At 60.1% G+C, this 20980-nt stretch overlaps 3 protein-coding genes across 9 annotated transcripts in view; 2 read left to right on the top strand and 1 right to left on the bottom strand.

Annotated features, from left to right (window-relative positions):
* The window catches only part of SMTN (smoothelin), a 57938-nt gene extending 43312 nt beyond the window's left edge, over nucleotides 1-14626 (top strand). Inside the window, exons 12-22 of one of the 7 annotated variants that reach the window (XR_012647992.1) lie at nucleotides 676-831; nucleotides 1018-1093; nucleotides 1570-1734; nucleotides 2964-3026; nucleotides 3318-3375; nucleotides 4163-4333; nucleotides 4448-4571; nucleotides 5329-5480; nucleotides 7244-7413; nucleotides 8049-8112; nucleotides 13587-13660. Coding sequence is in view for 5 of the 7 variants with exons in the window: in XM_075012601.1 (XP_074868702.1) it covers nucleotides 676-831; nucleotides 1018-1093; nucleotides 1570-1734; nucleotides 2964-3026; nucleotides 3318-3375; nucleotides 4163-4333; nucleotides 4448-4571; nucleotides 5329-5480; nucleotides 13587-13737 (1116 nt within the window). In the remaining 2 variants the exon portion in view is untranslated. Of the gene's footprint in view, nucleotides 1-675; nucleotides 832-1017; nucleotides 1094-1569; nucleotides 1735-2963; nucleotides 3027-3317; nucleotides 3376-4162; nucleotides 4334-4447; nucleotides 4572-5328; nucleotides 5481-7243; nucleotides 7414-8048; nucleotides 8113-10115; nucleotides 12489-13586 lie in introns of those variants that run through there. The other 6 variants (XR_012647993.1, XM_075012602.1, XM_075012604.1 and 3 more) reach the window with 6 other exon arrangements.
* A 1519-nt stretch (nucleotides 14627-16145) lies between these two features.
* On the bottom strand, nucleotides 16146-19618 carry SELENOM (selenoprotein M). Its single transcript, XM_075012606.1, has 5 exons — nucleotides 19362-19618; nucleotides 18413-18448; nucleotides 18072-18106; nucleotides 17363-17441; nucleotides 16146-16858 (listed from the first exon to the last, which is right to left on the bottom strand). Exons 1-5 carry the CDS (start codon nucleotides 19470-19472, stop codon nucleotides 16619-16621), a joined length of 501 nt encoding a protein of 166 aa, XP_074868707.1. The 5' UTR covers nucleotides 19473-19618; the 3' UTR covers nucleotides 16146-16618.
* Nucleotides 19619-20076: 458 nt separating this feature from the next.
* Nucleotides 20077-20980, top strand: part of INPP5J (inositol polyphosphate-5-phosphatase J) — a 39923-nt gene continuing 39019 nt past the window's right edge. The window contains exon 1 of the mRNA XM_075012597.1: nucleotides 20077-20196. The gene's annotated coding sequence lies outside the window, so the exon portion shown is untranslated. The remainder of the gene's footprint in view (nucleotides 20197-20980) is intronic.

The raw sequence follows: 20980 nt of genomic DNA, 5'->3' as shown, positions 1-20980 counted from the left end.
GCCTGTCCTTGGCTTCAGTGTCCAGGTAACTGGGTCTGCCATTGTGTTCCCAAGAGCTCCATTGAACTGAGGCTTAAAGACAGAGGCAGCCACTGCTGCCCCTTTGCCTTCCTGGAGCACAGACAGCCGTTTTCCACCTGCCAAGTGACAGGGGGACCGAGGCGCAAACTGATGTAGGAACAGGACCCAAAGTTCCCACTTTGTCACATGTGGTTTGCTGGGAGACAGGAGTCCTGGGTTCCATTCTTTGTTCCCTCCTGGGTGACCTTGCAATGTACAGAGAGGCACAGGGCTGCCTGTCAGCAGAACTCTGCTCTTGGAGCCCTTGGGGAAGAGCAGAGAGGGGTCAGGCCCAGGTAGGATGGCTCAGTGTGGATTGTCACTGAGGTGGAGGAGATTGGCAAATGGAGCTTCTGCTAGCCTGGCTGTTGTGGCCTGGGAGCAGGTGGCTGATCAGGCAATAGCATTGGTGCTCTACGCTCTCATCAGTGCATTGCTAATACTCAGCCTGGCATGGTTGTGCTGGGCCTGCCCTTCACGTCAGGCCCCTGATTTGTGGGCATGCATCTTGTGGCTGGGGTAGCAGCAGTGGAATCTGGAGCTGCTCTTTCTGGGGGCAGTGTTCAGCTCTCAAGCTGGGAGAAGGTCCTCACCATCCCACCCCTCTCCTTGCAGATGGAGGCAGAAGTGGCGAAGCAGCCCCAGGTGCCAGTACCTGAGCCAGAGACACCCAAAGGGCTGGAGAAGGCCCAGGTGAAGGATCTGGAAAAGAGCAAGCTGAGCACAGAGGAGCTGAGCAAGATTGAGGAGGAGGATGTACTGGATAAGATGGTACGCTGGCCCTTGCCAGGGCTGCCCATCTTGCCCGCCCCAAGGGAGCTGCCCAGAGCTGCTGTGGCTTGAGTTGCAGGGGGTGGGGGTCGAGATACTGTGGTGGAGGCTGGCTGAGGGGCGGGTGCAATGCTGCGGTGGGGGCAAAATGGCGTTTGCTGAGGCTACTGGTACTTACCTCGGCAGCTGGACCAGACAACGGACTTCGAGGAGCGGCGGCTGATCCGCGCAGCCATGCGGGAGCTGCGCCAGAGGAAAAGAGGTAGTGGCTCATGGTCTCCAGGGCTCTGTGGTGGGAGGGTGGGGGGCATACCTGAGGGCCTGTGTAGCCTGGGGTGGAGGGGGCCTTGACCCTGGTGGTGGGCTGGCAGGGCCATGGAATGGAAGTAGCAGAGGAGACCTGGTTCCAAGGAGGGTCAGAGAGCTGGACCCATGTCACGAAAACCCTAGCTGACCTGCAGAGGTTGGGCTCTCCCTTTGGCAGCAGAGGCAGGAAGCTCTGCAGCCTTCACAGAATGATGGAGCTGGGTGAGGGGCAGCAGCATCTGGCTGGGAGGGTGCCCCAACCCTCCTGCTGTGTCTCTGTCAGGGCAAGGAGTTCACTGAGGGGCCCTGCGTCCTGGACTGGGCAGGGCAGCTGAGCATCTCAGAGAAGCTGCAGTGGTTTCGTGCCGGGAAGCAGCTGTTGTCCTGGGGCCTTTGTCTCCACGGTAATGCCTCCGGGGTGTGCCTTTGCAGAGCAGCGAGAGAAGGAGCGGGACCAGCGGCTGCAGGGGCTGAAGAGCCAAGCGGGCACAGGGAAGTCTGGTCACACTACTGAGACCACCACCCAGCAGAGCACCCAGTCGGCCAATGGCTCAGCTCGCCACATCCTCACCAAAACTGAGCACCTTGTCCAATCCAGTAAGGGGCTCTTTCGGGCTCGGCTGGGCTGGCCTGGGAGCTGAGCGCTACTGCTGGCTAGCACAGCCTGGGCGCACTGGTGCCCAGCATAGCCTGTTCTCTGCCACCCCTGGCCTGACCCAATGGCCTCTAGCACACTCTGCCGTTCTGTGCTGCACCCCCGTGCTGCCTGGCTGTCATCTTCTGCCCTTTCCCAAGGCACAGGCCCTGCTCTTGGAGGCTGTTTCTGTACTTTTTGCCCCTGCAGGGGCTCCTCAGTGCTGAGAGGTGCACTCTGTGCTGCCAGGCCCCTGCTCTCAAGGGCCATGCCAGCAGCCCTCAGGCAGGCTAAGGCACAGCTGGACTTAGGCCAGTGTGGAGCCTGGCGTACAGGATTATATGCTGTGGGATGTGCAGGAGTAGCTCCCAGTGAGCATGGCCGGCGTGGACCCTTTGGGATAGCCAAGGGTCTGTAAGCAGGCCCCTGGCGCCGTGGTTAAAGCTGCGTCATTGGCTGGAGCCATCCCTGGCTTCGCTAGTCTCTTCTTGCATTTCCTCTGTCTGCCAGCAGCTGCTGCCCATGCTGACATGAGCACAGGTGGTCAGCTCTCCTCCTGTAGGCCTGCTGGGGGACTTTGCCTGCGACCAGGCATGGGGGCACCACCAGGCTTGGTTTCTTCCCCCACTCCCCATCAGCTTGTGCGCCCTGCCATCAGCTGCACCTCCCTTCCCCAGCCTGTGTCCATCACCTGGGACTCGGGGGGGGGGGGGGGGGGGGCACTCTTACAATTCATCCTGATGCCAGCAAGGAGGGCCAGCCCTGTGAGCCTTTCCACCACCTGCTCTGGCTCTCAGCCAGACACAGGATGGGCTCTCAGGCTGGTGACCGGGGGCAGCACTGCCTCCTGTTAGCCTGGGCCTGGTGCTGTCATGGGTAATGAGGCCTGCCTTGGCCACACGATGCTTTGCTGCTCCTCTTGTTCACTGGCACTGGCCCCTTCTTCACTTCTGTCTCCAGGCTGGGAAGAGTCTTCTCTGTACCTCTTGCTGCCAGTCCTGGCCTGGTCTCCCTGCCTCTCTGTCCTGTCCCCTGCTGCACACGTGCCTCTTGGCCTGTCCTTCATGGGGCTTCTTGGGGCTTGCTGGCTCAGCTTCCTCTGCAGCAGTGTCGACTCCCTGGCTTTGCCCTCTCCTGGGCATGCCCCACGCCACCCTGGCTGATGCCCCATTGTCTTTTCCTCCCTTCACAGACGATGGTACCAAAACCTCCCGTGTGACGAGAGTGGAGTCGAGCTACACAAAGAGACTGGAGAGTAAGGGCCCTTCGGCCCCACCCCTACTCCCACCCTGAGCTGCTCTTCTGTTGCCCAGTGGAACTTCTTCCCCCCCCGCCTGTTGGCACTGGGTGCCCAGCCCCTGGCAGGGAAGGGGGGCAATGGGGCTGCTTCTTGCCCATTGGTGCTGGGCATGCAGCCCTTGGCAGTGGGGAGGATTGGTGCTGCAGGAAGTTAGGTTGCTTTCCTCTGGGCAGTGCCAGGCATAGGGAAAAGGCAGCTCCTGCTAGCCTCTCACCGGCATCTGAGATTCCTCTCTTGCCTCTGCAGATGGCAGCACCTTCCTCCAGTCCCAGTCCTACAGCTCCTCCTCCAAGAAGGTGGGCAGGTGAGTGGTGCCCAGCTGGCTGAGTATTGCCTTTGGGGAGTGCTCCTCTGGCCGTAGTTCTCCACACACTAGCCACATGCAGCTAATTGGCTTAAATAATAAATGTATTTCAGAACAGCGTGCCCAGTTTGCTATAGTGGCTACTGCCTCAGCACTGGTTGGATGCAGTCCTACGGCCTGTGGCACTCTCTATGCCCTGGGGCAGGTGGAGAGAGGCATGGCACTTCACTGCCCATCTTGAGGGCGTTGTGATTGCCCACGTGGCTGCATGCCACCATGCTGTGCAGGGGAAGGGAAAACCTGGTGCCTGCTATGTGGGGCTCTGAGCGCCATGCAGCCCCTGCTGACTGGGGGCTTCCAAAGCCCTGGACAGTGTCATCTGTGCCACACAAAGGCAGATGTTCCCCTGGTTTGGGGGGCCCCATTGAGACCCCTGTAGCTGAGTCTGGGGAGTAGCGGCTGCTCCTTGGGCATCCTAGGGAGAGGTGGTAAGTTCCCTGCTCCCCCTCCCTGCGGGGTTGGGACCTGGCTGAATAGCAGAGGTGAAAAAAGTGCCCCAAAAGTTTTACTTGAGTAAAAGTGCGGTTGCTTTTGGGGGGTACTTTAAGTACAAGTAACTGGTGTCCCTCTGGGAAACTGCTTGAGTAAAAGTACACATCACATCTCTATTATACTTAAGTACCCAGAAGTGAAAGCAGCCTCACTTTTACTCAAGTAACTTAGGAGGTGTTTTTCCACCTCTGCTGAATAGAAGCCCCCTCCCATGCCACCTGTCTCCCTCCCACAGCATCTTTGACCGTGAGGATGAGAGCACCTCGCGCCAGGGCAGTCTGGCTGCGCTGGAGCGGCGTCAGGCAGAGAAGAGGAAGGAGCTGCTGAAGGCTCAGAGCCTGCCCAAGACCTCGGCCACACAGGCACGCAAGGCCATGTTGGAGAAGCTGGAGAAGGAGAGCGGGAGGTGAGGAGGCTGGGCTGGGTAACATGGGGTGGGGCTGGGCTGGGCAGATGCCCCAGGCTGGGGACCAATGTTTGTTTGTGTGTGTGTGTGTGTGTGTGTGTGCGTGCTCCTTAGCCCGTCAAGCCCAGCTGCGACGCGGGTGGCTGTGCAGCGCTCCTCCGGCTTCGGCGTCCCCAATGCCAACAGCATCAAGCAGATGTTGCTGGACTGGTGCAGAGCAAAGACCCGCGGCTATGAGGTCAGTGTCCTTCCTCTGCAGCTTCTGGCCAGGCTGGGCCCACTCCCCCACCCCCACCCTCCAGGCTTAGGCTTGCCAGGTATTCAGTTCTCAGTGGAAGCAGCTAGACAGAAAGGGACATGGAGGTTCTGCTCAGCACTGCTGACTGGGCTGTTAAGTCTGGTTGGTGCAGGGCTGGCAGGCTCCCTGCCTGGCTCTGTGCAGCTCCTGGGAGAGGTTGGCATATCCCGCCTGCTGCTGGGCAGTGGGAAAGTCGGATCCACGGCTCCCATTGGCTGTGGTTCCTGGAGGTGTGGTGGTGCAGAGCCTAGGAGCAGGAGGGACATGCCAGCACGTTTTGGAGCCCACACCACAACCACTGCTCTCACCCAGCTCCCCTTTCACATTCTGAAACCACCCCCCCATCCCAGCCCAAAGAAAATGAGCGCAGGGGGAGGAGGAATGGAGTTAGCATGGGTGGGGCACTGGAGAAAGGGAGGGTCTTGGAGGCAGAGGCGGAGAAGGGGGCATGGGGAGGGAGGTTTGGTTTTCTGCAGTTAGGAGGTTGGCATCCCTCCCCGGGGCTTCTGGCAGGAGTTGGCCCCGCTTGGCTTGTCTGCCTTGTCCTGTGTCCCCTGGCTAGGCAGGGATCTCTTCTCTCCTCCCCTTCACCCGCAGCTCCTCCTTGGGTCAGGCCTAGTCTCCTGCTGCCTCCACCTATCCCCACCAGCCCTGGCTAGGGCCTGCTCCCTCTCCTGACCCTGCCTCTGCCCCACAGCACGTGGACATCCAGAACTTCTCCTCCAGCTGGAGCGACGGCATGGCCTTCTGTGCCCTTGTCCACAACTTCTTCCCTGAGGCCTTTGACTACAAGCAGCTGACGCCCCAGAACCGCCGTCACAACTTTGAAGTGGCCTTCTCCTCGGCAGAGTATGTACCCTCCCCGGCAAGAGGCAGGCCGAGCTGGGGGCCCTTCCTGGTACATCCCTGCAAAAGCTGGTGTGGCGGAGGAGCAAAGGGAAGCAGCAAGCCTCTCCTGCAAGCTGAGCTGGCTTCCTAATGCCCTGCCCCGCTGCGCTGCTTCTCAGCATCCCACCCTGGCTGTTCTGGCCTGCCTCTGGGCAAAGTGCCCTCTGTGCAGAGCCATCCAAAGCCAGCACAGCCCACAGCGTGGTGTGATCCTGTCAGGACAAACTCCTCATGGCCCTCAGAGCACTGAGCATCGCTGGATGGCCTGGAGCAGCCTACAAAAGAGACTGACTCCCCAGGGAGCTCCTTCCCCATAACTGGCAGCTGCTACTGTGCCGTGCTGTGGCATGCTGACCAGTGGCTGGCCTGTCCTGGCTAACCTTGGGTGCACCAAGACCCTTCTCCTGCCACTGCCCCTCCTCTAACTGCTTGAATGCTGGAGCACAACCTGTGCGGGCTGAGGTCCCTCAAGCTGCCTAGGGCTTGCCGGGTGTTGAGTGGGGAGGGGGTGGTGAGGCTCACAGGAGCCCCTGATGCAGCGCATTGCTGCAGCCCTGGGCTGAGTCCTGTGCCCTAGGCTCGGGCTCTCTTGCAGCTTTCTGAGCTCCCCCTTTTGCTCCTGGTTTTCTGCAATGCTGAGAAAAAGGAGCGGGTCCAGCTGGAGAGCTGGGAGTCAGCTCCTCTCTTCTGCCTTCTGTCTCTCCATCCGTCAACCCACCCTTCCTTCCCTTCACTAGCTGACTGCCTTCTGTCTGAACAGGGGCAGGCTCATCCCTCCTGGGGCTGTGGGCTCTCTGAGCTTCTCAGACCCATGCAGGCTGCTCTGTCTGGGCTGGCATCTGGGGGCCCAGAGGCCCCCACCAGAGCATGGGTGCCAGCTGTCATGGGCTGCACAGGCTACTGAGCCTGGGCTGATGTCTAGGGGCCCAGAGGACCCCAACAGAGAGTGGGTGCCAGATCCTGTGGGCTGTACAGGCTGTCCTGACTGTGCTGATGTCTGGGGACCCAGAGGCCCCTGACAGAGCGTGAGTGCCAGCTCCTGTGGGCTGCGCGCTTGTCTCCAGTTCACACGGCGTACTGTGAACAGTGGTGTGCTGGGTGCGTGTGCCTGGAACTTCCGCCTTCCTATTAATGTGCCTTTTGCCTTAACGGGGACCGGTGTGTGGACCATGAGAGCAACCAATGCCTCCAGCCTGGAAGCCAGGTGGCCCTTCCCCTTCCCCTTTGGCCCTTGGTGAGCTTCCTGCACTGATTCCAAGCGGAGCCAGGCCAGGAGGGAGCTGGGCCTGGGCCCCACTTCCCTGTGCCACCCCGTCTATATAGCCAGTTATATAGAGAGCCGCTCCGCTCTGGAATCTGCCTCTCAACCACTGGTTGGCGCCAGAGCACTTCACCCCCTTTTTCCACTGTCTGTCTCGCTCTGTCCTCCTGCTCTGGATCTCCTCACGCCTGCACCTCACGCTCCTGCACCTGTGACGCCCTTTGCTCCTCCCCCCTCCCTGGCCGTGCTTGTGTGGCCCCATTCCTGGTAGTCTCAGTACCTGGGAATCATCTCCCCCCACACCCCCCGCGCATTGCACACCTTCCCTGGAGCATGTGTGAGCTGGCGCGTTGTGCTGGCGCAGGGGACTGAATGGGATTGATCGGTTTCTCTTCTCTCTCTTTCTCCCTCCCTCCCCACCCGACTGGGCTGTGATCACTCGCTCCCCCTCCCCTGCCCCCAGGAAGCACGCAGACTGTCCGCAGTTGCTGGACGTGGAGGACATGGTCCGGATGCGCGAGCCAGATTGGAAGTGTGTGTACACATACATTCAGGAGTTCTATCGCTGCCTGGTCCAGAAGGGGCTGGTAAAAACCAAACAGTCGTAGCCTATTAACACCCCCAGGAGCGATGGTGAGAATCTTCCTCTCAATCTCCCGTCCAGCCCCGCTTGGCAGTGCCTTCGGCAGGAGACGCAGCGAGGGCCGTGGCTGCAATAAGCTGGGGCTAGGGCAGGGGCTGGGCCTGGCAACATCTGCATGCAGCTTTGCAGCAGGGGAGGGGTGAATCCAGGAGGTGGGAGTGGGGGGGTAGGCTCCCCATCCCAGGGGTACAGGCCACATGTCAGGGTGCCAGCAGGCTGAGCCTACTTAGCCAGACTGATTCTGCACTCAGCCAGGGCTGTCCAGGGACACTCGCCCTAGCATCAGCATCTTGGGCAGGGGAGCAGAACATCACAGCCCAGCATAGCATCTGGGCCAGTCCGCAGCCCTGAAGAGATTCCTCCCAAGCGCTGTGAGCCTGGTAGGGGGAACCCCTGGCTGGCTGCTCCAAAGTGCTGTTTTAATTACACATCTCACTGTGCCGGAGCAGCCTGCATCTGGATTGAGAGCAGGCAGTGTGGCCTGCGGAGCCCCCTAAGCTGGACTTCCTCCCTGCCCCGTTGCTCAAGTGGGGAGTTGAACTCTTGGGTCTGATGCTGCCTTGAGGTACATCCTGCAAAAGCAGCATTCTTGTCCCCAGCACCCACTGCCACTGTTCTGCCACAGGTCTGCAAGCTCAACAGTCCTGCCCCCACTCCTGGAGGGCGGGCCAAGCTGGGGATCAGCCGAGGTGAGTGAGCAGCCCCCGGCAGGGTGCCTCCTAGTCATATATGGGCAGGAGCTGGGAGCCTGGAAAGTGTGACTCAGGCCTGTCCATCACGTGGCTCCTTGTTAGTGGTTGGGCCTGTCTGAGAGCATCTCCCTTCCCTTGAGAGCCTCCTGCGAGCAGTGGCCCCCCTGCTGCACTGAATGTGCTGCAAGATCAGCTATGTCTTTATAAGGTCAGGGATTGTCTCCTGAGGATGCCTCAGCTTTTCCATAAAACATCCAGCTGGGCCACTTCCAGTGGTGCTGAAGCCCCCAGAACCAAGGGGAGCAGCAGGTGCTGTCCATGGGGTCCTTGGGTTCCAGGGCCCCCACAGGGCTAACCTCCCAGTTGGACATGTCACTACAGTGATTGGTCCCTTGCTGCTGCAGCACTGGACTCAGTCCAGTGGAAGAACCATCCGTGGGCTAGAAGTGGAGCAGGATGGATCTGCATCAGCTCAGCTGTGGGGAGGCAGCAGGGGCTGTAAGGCAGTGCAGAGGACCCCCATGGGTAGTTCAGGGGGCAGGACTGGGGTCTGAAGCCTTTACCCCTTGCCCTGGCCCTCTGCTGAATGACCTTGAGGGTGAGGGGAGCAGGTTGTAGTGCTGGTGCTATCAGGCCCTGTGCTAACCTTGGCTTCCCAGTCTTTTCTCCAATGGAAACAAGCAGGCACTCTGGAGGTGGGGGCACAGGGAGGTTGCCTGTGGAGGAGGGAGCTGCAGCTGTTCTGTTGCAGGCCTGTGTCCCTTCCTGTTATCACAGCAATGCAGCTCTGCGGATGTTGTTGCTGCCTTGACTGTCTTACTGCTTCTCCTTGACAGCCTGTGCTGGAAGAGTCACACACTGCACAGGGGAGTAGGCTGAGAACTGGCAGCAGTGAACATGGGTGTGGCGCTCTGCCCACATGTGCTGTGTGATTTTGGGCAGAGGGAGCCTTAGTTTACTCAGCTGCACAGGTGCGAGGATGGTGAGGGGCCTAATCTGGCACAGCAGCACCTGGAATTCCCTGCTGGCCCATCCAGCTGCACTGGTTACCAGAGGAGCCATTTGCAGTCAGTTCTGTTAGGGGGCAGATGGACAGCTGCCTCTGGCCGCAAGCGGGGGAGCAGTTTCAGTCCTGCAGCGGTGGGCAGGGGGTAGAAAGAATGGGAATTCTCCTTCTAGGGCGCTGTGAGACTGAGGCTGGGGCGGAAAGAGGGAGCCTACTCTCCTCTTGGTGCTGTATATACCACTGCAGGTGCAAGGCAGGCTGCTGCTAGCAGGGGTGCTCAAACTCTGTGAGGGGAGTCAGGTCTGGGCCAAGCATGCTTGTGTATCTCTCACACACCCCTACCCTGCAGGGCTGGCTGTGGGGATTTCCTGCTTCAGGCTCTCTCTCTGCACCATGTAGTGTAGAGAAGGCCTGGCCCAGCTCCTAGGAACTCAACCCATACTCACAGGTGCCCTGGGCACCAGGGTTATGATCATCTGGGGTCTGCCTCAGCCAGTGGCAGGGAGATGACTGGGCTATGTGGGCACCATTGAAGTTCCCCATGAACTACATGGCCCTGCAACATCCCATGAAGCCCTTGCCAGGGCGAGACAGCCGAAGCCCCAAAGCTGCCCTGGCCCCAGCAGCATGCCCCCTTCCCTGCTAGGGTAGCTCTGGACTCCATGTACTGCTCCCACCCTGAACAACTGCTCTACATGCCTATTGGGACTTGGGTTTGGGGTCATGTGTACAGGTGCACAGTGCCCTGCAGAGCTGCCAGCTGCTTTGGGAGTGTGGCGGGATGACCCAGGACAGGCCAGCACCAGGCAGTCTGCCTTAGTGCTGTTGACCGGGAGCCATGTGGGTAAGCCCAACCTAGAGGCACTTTCTGCATCCCAAACATCTCATCCCCTGCCCCCCTCAAGAGCCCAGCCTCTCCTGTCCTAAGCTGCAGCTCACCCTCTGGGTCTTACCCCTACTCTGCAGTGCTCATGTGCACTATGACTTTGTTTAGGTGATGCACAGAACCTGAGCCCTTCGCTGGGGACGTAACAGAGGAGAGAGAACACCGTGCTGGGGGCATGGGCCAGGCTGTCCTAGCCTCACCATAGCCATTTGGGGGCTGGGGCTGCCTCTGGTATGCAGGAAGATGCGGGGGTATGTTTTAGGGAGCTGTTTCCCAGTGAGTCTGTGGGGTGCTGTGTTCTGTATTTCCAGTTCCTGCCCCAGCCGACTGCATCGAGCCCTTGGAATGCTTGTGCCTAGGCCATCGGGCCAAGAGATCCCCTTCCCCCTAAATACTTCCATGCAAGGCTCTTGCAGCACTGTACAGGCATGAGCCATCAGCCCAGGGTCCTGAGAGCTGCTACCCAGGGATTCATGCTGGGGAGGGGTGGGGGGTGCTGCTGCATGTTTGGGCCCGGCTGTTGCTCCCTCTGGTTGAGGTGTCACATGGGCCCTGAAGGGATTTGAATGCTTGGGGCTCCTGAGTGCCAGCTGGCAAGATATGGCACTGGGTAACCATCTGAATTGCAGGCCTGCCCCTCTCCCCTTCAGTACTCCAGGCAGAGCTGCTGCTGTCTGCAAAGCCCTGGTGCTCCCCCACATTTGCTCTATTAAAACCTACACACTAGTCCCAGGAGCCGGGCCAGCCAGCAGGGCACTCAATGGAGCTTTCACGGGCCAGGTTTGCTCCATTTGCAACATCTGCCATGACCCTGTTGCTACTCAGATCAATGCTCTAGTGGAATCTGCTCCTAAGGGTCTGAGCTGGAGCATTGGGCCAATGGTATCTTCCTGGACTTAGGCTACAGGCCTGACCATAACCCTACTACAATAGCGACTGCCTCCACCACTGCTTCCTTCCTGCAGAGGTGGTGGAGGGGGGTCAATCCTGAAGAGGTCAAACCCAGCCCCTCCCGCTGGAGTCTATGATGCTGTGGATATGAGGCTGATGGGCCCCTGGGGCTTCCACCTGCATGCAGAGCTGCTGTCCAAGGCAAGGACACAAAGACATGCCCTGACTGGCACCTGCTCTGGGTAGAGCCAGCAGGTGGCGCTCTCACTTGTGCGGGCTCCTGCTGTTGTGCCACTTGTGTAGTGTTGCGGTGATGGTGGTCTGGGGAGTTGTGTGTGGTTCATAGCTGCCTTCCAGCCCCCTCCCCACCGCACATATACATACCCTGTTCCTTCTGCAGCCCCAGGAGGGCTTTCTGCCCCAGGCCCCTCGTACATCAGAGCCTTGCTCCCTGAGCTTTTGCTGCATGGTATAGGAACTACAGTTCACAGCATGCATTGCCCCACTTCTCATTGAGTGATTCCTAGCTGCTGGCTGGGAACTGTAGTTTCCACAGGCCTCAATGTGTTAGGCTCGGATGCATTGAAGTAGGGGGCTGCCCCTGTGGTCCTGGAGAGGGGAGGGCCTGGACAGCCCAGTTCTGGCATTGGCATGGGGTAGACTCTGTGGGCAGAGGTTGGAGGGGGGGTCCAGGCAGGCCTGGGCTTGCTGGGCTGTGATGTGTAGCACCACCAGTTAGCCTGGGCTGGGAGCTGCTGTGTAGCAGGCTGTGTCGGCACTGTTGTCCCTGGGGAAAGTGCTTGCAGCCAAAAGTGCATGCCCAGGTTAGCAGCAAAGCTGAGCTGCTGCTTTCCTGGCTTCTGGGGCTGACTTGGGGGTGGCAGGGAAGGGAATGTGCCATACCAGGTTGGTGGATAGTGAGCAGCTGTCTGCGCTGCTGTGCCATGGTGTGTGCATTGCACAGGCAGGGGCTTGCTCTATAGCCCAAGGACAAGGACAGACTGGGTTCTGGGACAGAGCAGCCATGGAGCGGGGCTTGGCAGTGTGGGAGGCAACTGCCCTGCCCATGCAATGCCTGGCTTGTTCCCCTTGCTTATACCCCAGCAAGGCTTCAGCCCCTCTGGCCATGACATTGGTGTGCACTGCAGCTTAGGGCCAATGTAGGCTCAGCCTTCCGCCCAGGCCTGCCAGCAAAGGAGTACTTCTCCGGGGATGGTGGCTCTGGCAAAGCCAGAGCATGCCTGTCCACTGTCCACAGCATGGCTCAGGTTGGGCCCTGCTGGCTGACCCAGCTGCATTGGCCACACATTGAGCTGTCAGTGTTGGGGTAGCCTCGTCCACCAAAGGGCAGCCTGCTCAGTCGGCTTCTGGAGCTGGGCAATCAGTGCCCCCTGTCCTTGGAGATTTGTGTCTACCCTGGGCTGGACCCTCCAGTCTGCTGAGGCCCCCAGCCTGCAGGCATAAGGATGGGTGCTGAGGGCATTAGCAGGACCACATGCTGCTCTGGGATGATGGCGCATAGGAGGCACTGGGTGGGCTGAGCCTGCAGGAAAGGGATGTGCCCACCAGGTGGACGAAAGGGAGAGTGGCAGTCGCATGTCATGCTGGGGGTGGGGGGGAGGCGTTTCACACTTGTGGGTGCTATTTGGGCACAGCAGGCCATTGGATACTGGGGGGGGGGGCTAAAGGGGCACAGGGAGGCAGAGGCCTTGCAGGAAAACTGGGCAACAAATGCCACAGCTCAAATGTAGGGTGGGTCCCATGGGGTGTGGTCAGTATCTTGTGCAAATGGCTGCCCTTGTTCAGCGTGTGTGCCGCACCATGGCTGGCACTGGAGCCAAAACTGCTGGTTGGCCCGCTCTTGCAAGGGGCAGAGGAGTGAGGTGCCTGCCATGGGACCCAGGCGAGGAGGGGAATGGCAGTGGTGGTGGGATACCCCCACAGGGAGAAGAGCTGGCGCAGAAGGGAGCCAAACCAGAGATGAAAGAGCTGTGACACGTCACAGCCAGGGGGAGGGGGCTCTCCTGTCTGGGGTACATCCCAGGGTCAGAGGGGCTGAGTGCATGGCCCATTCAGGGAACCAGTCTGGAGGTGAGCAGAGAAGCTGGAGGGCTGGGGAGGACCTCTGTGGGTTGGCTATATTGGTGCCAGGGGCCAGGTCTGAAGGCAAGGCAGCTTCTGGAATCAGGACCCTGCAGCAAGAGGACCGGGGGCGGGGGGGGGCGCTAAGGCTCAGCTCCAGTGATGAGGAGGGGCGGTCAGGTTATGTGAGAGGGGCAAGGGCCAGCGGGCTGTGAGGCGAACACTGGCTATGTGGCAGGTGCCAGCTGTGCAGGCAGTGCCCTGGCTGGTGGATGAGGATAAGGGTTGGGCAGTGGGTTGCACTGGAGCTGGGCTGTGGGCATACCCACAGGGGGGTGGGGGTGTTTAAGGGATGGGAGCGTGCCCCCCCCCACCCTTGGGCCCAGTTGGGCCCAGAGTGTGACTGTGTGTGCGGGGAGCCCTGGCTGGCTGATGCATTGCCGCTGGGCCAGAGGCCCTGCAGGATCTGAGCAAGGCCAGGGTTGGGAACTGTAAGGCGTCAGATGAGATGAGGGGGCTTGGGCTGGTCTGGGTAGGGGCTGGCCTGCAGGTGGAGGTCATGTCTGGGGCAAAGCTGGCACCACACTTATTTCCCTCTCCCCACAGGATGCTGGTTGACTGTGTGCCCCTGGTGGAGGTGGAAGACATGATGATCATGGGGAAGAGGCCAGACCCCAAATGCGTCTTCACTTACGTGCAGTCCCTCTACAACCACCTGCGGCGTCATGAGTTACGCTTGCGACAGAAGGAATGCTGAGGCCTTCCCAGCCTGGTCCTGCTGCCCTGGGCACAGTGGCAGTAGCAAAGACTCTCCCGCTGCCTCCCCAGGGATTCCAGAGTGCAGAGGCACTGCCTGCCTGCCTGCCCGCCCTCAGGGCTGACCTCGGGGTCAGGGTCAGGCCAAGAGACTGACCCTGCTTCACCCTTGTTCATGCTGCAAGTTCCCAGCACTGGCTCCTTTGTTCCAAGGTCAGTTGAGCCCTATGGTCCCTGGCCTGGTCCCCCTGCCAGCTCAGCTCTCAGCCCCCTCACTGCTTTTTATAGCATTGGTCTAAGTTATTTGTTTTCAAGGAGCTGGGTTTGATGCTGTGCAATACCCTCTCCCCCCACTTGCTGGGCTGGGCAAACTTTGGGTTTGTCTGGGGCTGGCTGGCTGGAGGCAGCCACTGCAGGGTGATGCTGGGCTTGCCTGGTGATATGGACACCTGGCCCAGGGGGCTGCTGTTGTGGCTAGGGGGCTGGGTGAGCTTTCCCCAGAGCTCTCAGCCTGGGCAGCTGGGGTCTGGATACAGCATATCTGGGCAGGGGGAGGGTGTCCCTGCCCTTTGTGGAAATTGTTCCTCATAAGCACTCTGCCCGCACATGCTGGCAGTTCCCAACTGGCACACTGCTCTGCTGCTCACTCACCTACCCCCCAAGAGCCACTGCCTCTGCTGGCACGTGCATCACCTTCACCCTGGGGCAGTGGTGGGCTCCTCAGCACAGCACCTCCATAAGTAGGGCAGCTCCAGGACTTGGCTTGGCTCTGCTCCCCCTCAGTTCCCAGCCCACTGCCCTCATGGCCATTAGTAGATCTTGTCACTTTCTGTACCTGCCTGGACGCCTGTGTCACCACCAGCCAGACAATAAAGTTATGTTACACAGGGCCTGACCTCTGCTCCTGGCCTGCTCTGCTGCCAGGCTGATGCTGCCCCCTCCCCCAAGGAGGGGTCTGCCTGCAGGAATGTAATGGGGGCTTTCCGCAGCTGCTGCCCCATTTTGGGGGCCGGGGGCACAGGCAGTGTGCCTCTCTCACCTGCAGCTCTGCCCAGCTCTGGCCTCATATGCAGCCTGATCAGCCCTTTCCCTGCCAGCATGGGGGTGTGGATGGCATGGCCCCACTCCCTCTGGCCTGCTCTCCTCTTGACCACCAGCAGCCCCCAGGCCAGTGGGTTCATGGACCAGAGCTAGGTCCTGCCCCCTGCGGCAATGAGGATCCCCATGGGATGAGAGGGATGGAGGCCTCTGGGAACAAGCAGCAGGATTATAGCCTAAGGCCAGCTGGTTCCCTCCACCTGCACACTCCACCGCCCCCCCCACTCCAAGCCCCATTAGTGCCCCTTGGTTCCTGGCCCAGTGACCAAGATTCCTCCAGGAATTAGGATGGCACCACCTGGCCCTGCTTGTATCTCAAGCCCCACCAGCCCTGTGCACTAGCAGAGCTGGTGCTGCCCTTGGATCATGGCAAACCCATGCCCCCCTGCTTCAAGTGAATGGATAGGTGGGGAGTGGGGGCCTTCTGAAGTCTAGCTGCACCCCAGAGGCAGCTGCAGAACAGCAGAACTGGGGTGGGGTGGGGCTTAATGATGGGAAGACAGACTTGGGCCCAGATTTTTCTGCAGGGCTCAGCTCCTGCTAATGAACAGTGAAGGTCCTGGCCTCCTTGTGCCCTATGGCTCCCTTTTCCTACAGCTGGGAAGCCAGCAGTGATGGTAACTGCTGGGCCTAGGCAGCAGGCACTGGCCTCTAAGGGCCACTGGTCCAATCTGAGCCCCCCTGAACCACAGGCCCAAGGAACTGACCCACTAGATGCACAGCACTGGTTCCTTGCAACCTCACCCAGAGCCCCTTCTGTGCGGCTGGGAAGAGGGGTGGTGCTTGCTGTTATGAATGGGAGGTGCTCTGCAGCTCCCCTCCCCTGTAATCAAGGGACTCAGAGGGTGGGAGGAGGCTTGGCTAGGGCATGGGAGGGTGTGGGGCGGGGTGCAAGCTCGGGATCATGCTGACCTCATGGGGCTCCTAGAAAGGACCAGCATGTCCCTCCAGCTCCTAGGCTCAGGTTGCTCTGCCCACTGACCTTACCTTCAGGCACTGCCCCCACAGCTCCCATTGGGTGTGCTTCCCAACCAATGGGAGACAAGGAATCAGCATGTGGAACAGAGGCAACATGCAGATCCCCACTGGCTGCCCTCACTGCTAGGAGTGTATGGCACAGGGTGGGTAGGGAGCCTGCCTCAGCCCCTCTGTGCTGCGGACCAGACTTCAGCAGCCTATTAAAATCTCCAGGATTGCTTCCAATAGTCCCCCGCCCCAGAGAGCAACAGCCTCCTGGCCCACCCAGGGGTTGGCAGCTCAAGCATGGAGGGTGCCAGCCAGGACAGCAAGGAGACAACACACTGCAGCATATAAGGGGAAGGGCCTTTATTCCCGCTCTGGACACAAGCCCTTGGACTGTGGCTGCCTGTGCTCCCTAGTGTGCAGCAACCCCGTGTCCTTTGGGACTCAGCTTATCCACACACAGCCCCCAGAGCTTTCAGCTGTGGGCTTCATTCTGTCCCTGCAGGCAGGGGATACTAACACAAAGAAGCACTAGCCTGCTGGGGTGGGTGCCCTGAGACTGCTTGTTAGCAGGCTGGGCTGGGCTGGGCAGCAGGGAGGGGAGGGGCCACAGAGCAGGCAGGGAGGGCTGCTGAGCTGGAGCTGGTATAGAACGTGTTGTGTCCTGAACAATAACCGTGGGGAGACAGAGGCTGCATCACACCTATCAGTGGGGAGGCAGCTCCTGGCAGGGGGTGAGTGCACAGCCCAGTTCACGTGCCCTGTGTGCACGCCCACTCCATGCACGCATATTCCAATGTGCGTGTGCACAGCCCTGCACTCTACAGATCTGGGTGTTCCTGGCTGTCTGGCCTCTTGGGAGCATTGCTTTTGGCTGTAGAAGCGGTGGAGGAGGGTGCTTGAGGGCCTTGATTCTTGGCTTCCAGGGTGGACAGAGCCCTGGCTGGGGCAAGTTGGAACTCTTTGGGCACCGGGGCATCTGGTGTCTCCTTGTGGTAAAATCCCAGCTCCTGCACCAGCTGGTTAATCTCCTGCCGACTCATGTCACTCAAGGGAATTCTCTGCAAAACAGTGATTGCTGTGTTGGGCACCCAGCCTCCCAGCCACCCCAGTCCTGTACCCACTGGCCTGCTGCTAGGGCCACTGCAGGCTCCGCTCCTGAGGCCAGCCCCATGGGCACCTTTGGCCAGGCCTGCTTCCCAGTGGCTTTCAAAGGAGGGCTGTAGACTGCACACCCTCCTGGGACAAGCAGATGAGAACTCCCCATGCAGCCAGAGCTCCCATGCTGCTTTTTGCTGGGAGAGACTGGGCTGGGCTCAGGTGGCATCTGCTCTAGTCCCACAGTGCCCCCTGCTGGGAAGGGCCCAGACAGGAGTAGCCTGGACGCTGCCCCTCCCTTCACACCGAGCTCCCTGCTTTGTTCCCACAGTGTCTCCTGCCAGGAAAAGCCAGGGCAGGAGTAGCCAGGAGACACCCCTGCCACGCAGTGCTCCTGCCCCTGCTCCCCAGAGTGCCCCCTGCTGTCAGAGCTGGGATAGGAGCTCCCCCCCACAGCCAGCTGTTACCTCTAATTCTTCATATCTGAAGTTCAGCAGCACAAGCTCAGGGTCGGCTCCAGGAAGATGCTTCATTACCAGGTTGTGGCTGGAAGGTGCCTTAAGGATCTTGGCAAGTGAGGGGCAGAGTTGGCACCTGCATCCCACTGACCATGGCCTTGGTGATCAGGGCTGAGGGGCACCATGCCTGGAAGCTGCCAGCTTCTCCATGTGCCCCAGCTGGGAGAGCAGAGTACAGCCCATTGCCCCTAGCTTGCTCCTGGGATGATACCAGCCTGAGCACAGTGTCCTGGGAGCAAGGGCTGGGGCTCTGGCCCCAGAAGTGGTGGGAGGCAGTTTGGGGTTTAGCCTCAAGTAGGTGACTAAGCACCTGTCTCTGCAGTGCAGCATCTCTGCTTTCCCCTCCTCACAGTCCCCAGCCCTGCAGCCCTGGATACCAGCCACTTGTCTCCAGGTGACAGCAGTGCACCCTCCCAGGGCTTGGTAGTCTACTGGCAAATGGTGGTTGTCAGACTCCAAAGTCAATACCCAGTTAGGGTGACTAGAATCGCTTGGCTCAGCCTAAGACTCAGGCAGGCACCACAGGGCCACTGACATTCAGTGGGGAGGGGGGTCCACAGCCTGGTGGTCTAGAAATGTGAGCTTGGAGCCAAATCCCAGGTTTGCCAGCCCTCTCCTTATGTCCAGCCTGGCCCAGCCCCACAACAGGAAAGGATACTACAGTGGGATGTCCTCAGTGACAAAGGCCTTCACCTGGAAGGGAGCAGAGTGTGAGCACCACCCCCACTGCATACCCGCCCCAGGGTCAGGAGGCACACTGCAGAGCCCCCAAGGAAAACAGCAAGCTGCATGGGACCTGGGCACCTCCTCACCTTGCCACAGGTGCCCTTACTGCAGGAGGGCTTGCCTTGCCACCCCACCAGAGGGGTTTGGAAAAACACTGGCATAGTCTGGCACAGGAAGCACCTAAGTGAGGAAGCCCCCCAGGAGAAGGCTAAGCAGGTTTCCCAGTGCTATGAATGTGGGGAGGGGCTCATTCCTGGTGCCCACAGCACTCACCTCCTTCAGGCGGCTCAGCCATCATCCTCCACAGGTCTGCAGGAAAGTGACACCACGGAGTAAGAAATGTTTCCAACCCCACCGCAACCTCCCCACTGTCCCCCTGCAATCCCACCAGCAACCCACCATCACCCTGCAGCCCCACGAACCCCTGGCCTTGTAGTCCCACTGATAACCACCTCAATCCATCTGAAACACCCCCCTCCCAGCATCAACTCCAGTAACCCTCTGTAGGGAACCCCCCCAGACTCCAGGCTAGCTGGCCCTGACCCTGCCCTCTACTCTATCTCACTGACCCCTGTCCAGACTCTGCTGGTCCTTCTACAGCCCCCATCAGTGGAGGATCTGAGCTCCTCCCAGTCTGTAATGGCCAGGCAGGGCTTGGACCCCCAGCTAGGAAGGTCAGGGTCCCACAAGGACCCTGTGGAGACACAGGGGGGTCCAAGTCTTTGGCCCAAGCCATGGGTCCACCCTTCCTCTCCTCCCCTGGGCAGGAGCAGGGGAGCTTCTGCCTGCTGAGCCTGGCCCTTCCCTACCTCACACTGGGCCCTTCCAAGTCTCCTGGACCAGGTCAACAGGAGAAGCTGTAGGCCTGGTTGCCATGGTAATGAAGCACACATCAGGTTGTCCCAGTAACACCTCACGTTAATGGTTTCCAGGGGAACTCATGGGGAGTTTGGGGTGGGAAGGAGGCTGCCAGGCTGCCTGCCCCCATATCCCATGTAACCCACCCCCCCATTCCTAGTACCTCTCCCACAAGGCTCTGCTTGTCTACCTATCCCCCCACATCCTGATCCCTCCATGCTCCGTGCTTACCCCTCTACCCGGGATGCTGCCCCCGGTGCCAGGCCCCCATGCCCCTGGGCGCTGCCCATCTCCAGTTGCGAATCCCCCACCCCCCGTGCGCCCTGCCACTGCCCCCTTCCCCCCAGTCCGGCTCCCCCCTTACCTCCACCTTGCCCCGCGCCAGCTCCCGCAGCTTCCCCCAGTCCGGCTCGTACGTGCGTAGAGGCGCCAGCAGCCGGGCCAGCAGCAGCAGCCGCAGCAGCAGGCAGCGCATGGGGCAGGGTCAGATCGGGCGCGCAGGGGCTCGGAGCGCGGCCGGCTGCCGGGGCCTGCCACGTCTTAGGGCGGCGGTGCAAGCTGGGAGCTGCGCCCCCGCCTGTCAGGCCGCTGGGGCGGGGGGTCCGGCTCCCGGCCCCTCCCCATGGCCCCGTGCCTGCTGGAGCGTTCTGGCTCCGCAGCCTGGGGGAGCGCTCGGGTCGCGCGTCCCGCCCCCGCCTGGAGCTGCTGGCCGAGCAGTTCCTTCCCCCGGCCCCACGTGCAAAGCGGCCGCAGAGGGATGGCGGTAACTCTGGCATGAGAGCGTGCACACGGGGGCCGAGACAGAACCCCGGAGGTAAACTGGGGCAAAGCTCTGCCTTCTGCGCAAGCCAGGGGGCTTCCAGCTCCACTGAAAAGAGCCCCTCTCACATCACAGTCAGTGTGTGCCGCCCGCTCACCCACCCGCGGGCCTCAGGTTAATTCGCCAGCACCAACCTGTGCGCGGGCCAGGCCGGGCGGCCGTTCCTCTGTTTCCTTTTGACCCTAGGAACAGCCAAGTGCCGGCTCCGTTATCCTCTCGGGGGAACTCTTCCTTAAAGCCCCAGTTCCCAGAGTCCCTGGAGAGATGATGCTTCCAGCCTTGCTTCTAAAAGAGAAAGATGCTGAGGAGAAAGCTTCTGCCTGGTATCCCAGCACACCCACAAGGCTTATGGAGCAAAAGGACCCCAAGTCCAGCACAGGTCTCACGATTTTTGAACCCTGGGGGTTGGTGACATGTGCCCCCACTGACCCAGCTGGGAATAAAAACCAACCCATTGGGAATAAGCAGCAATTCTGGCCCTAGTTGCCCAACAGCCTGCAGTCACCACATGGAGGGGCAGAGTGGCTGTCTGCAACTTGGTGGGGTGGGGTGGGGTGGGGTGTGGTCGGGGTCAACTGCAGTGCCCCAATGGGGACCATTTCATTGTCACCAGCTGAACTCCTTCACTGATGTTCATTTTAGTGGGCATAGCCAGGGAGGCATTCATCCTGGTGTGCAAAACACGGCTGCCCCAGAAGACCCTCATGGTGTCTGCAACAGGCTTCTTTCTGCTCTGGCAAGGCAGCTTCTTTGGCACAGAGCTCATGGGGCCTGTGGGCACTGCATCAAATCAATGTCATTTGGTAGCAGAGGAAACAGAACTGGTGCCAGGAAGGATTGGTCACCTGGGTGCAGGCTGTATTCATGGCCCACTGCTGCCAGGGGGTGTACACCAGCGGTGGGCAAGAATTTTTGAGGGAAGGGCACTCCAAGAATTAGTGGTCAATGCCCTGTGCTCTTCCCTGATAGTAATGGAGGAGGGGCAGTATCTGGGATGGAGACTGGGTGCCAAAGGGAGCTCAGGGTAGGGAAATGTGGTGTAGATGGGAGTTTGAGTGAAAAAGGAGGTTGTGACCTGGGGCAAGGCATTGGGGTACAGAGCCTGGGAAAGGGTCTGGGTACAGGAGCAGGGGGTGCAGAGGGTTTGGATTGTTATTCTGTAA

The sequence above is a fragment of the Carettochelys insculpta genome, chromosome 18 (genome assembly GCF_033958435.1).
Source record: "Carettochelys insculpta isolate YL-2023 chromosome 18, ASM3395843v1, whole genome shotgun sequence".
Taxonomy (NCBI): domain Eukaryota; kingdom Metazoa; phylum Chordata; order Testudines; family Carettochelyidae; genus Carettochelys; species Carettochelys insculpta.
This window is presented reverse-complemented; position numbering and strand designations above follow the sequence as displayed.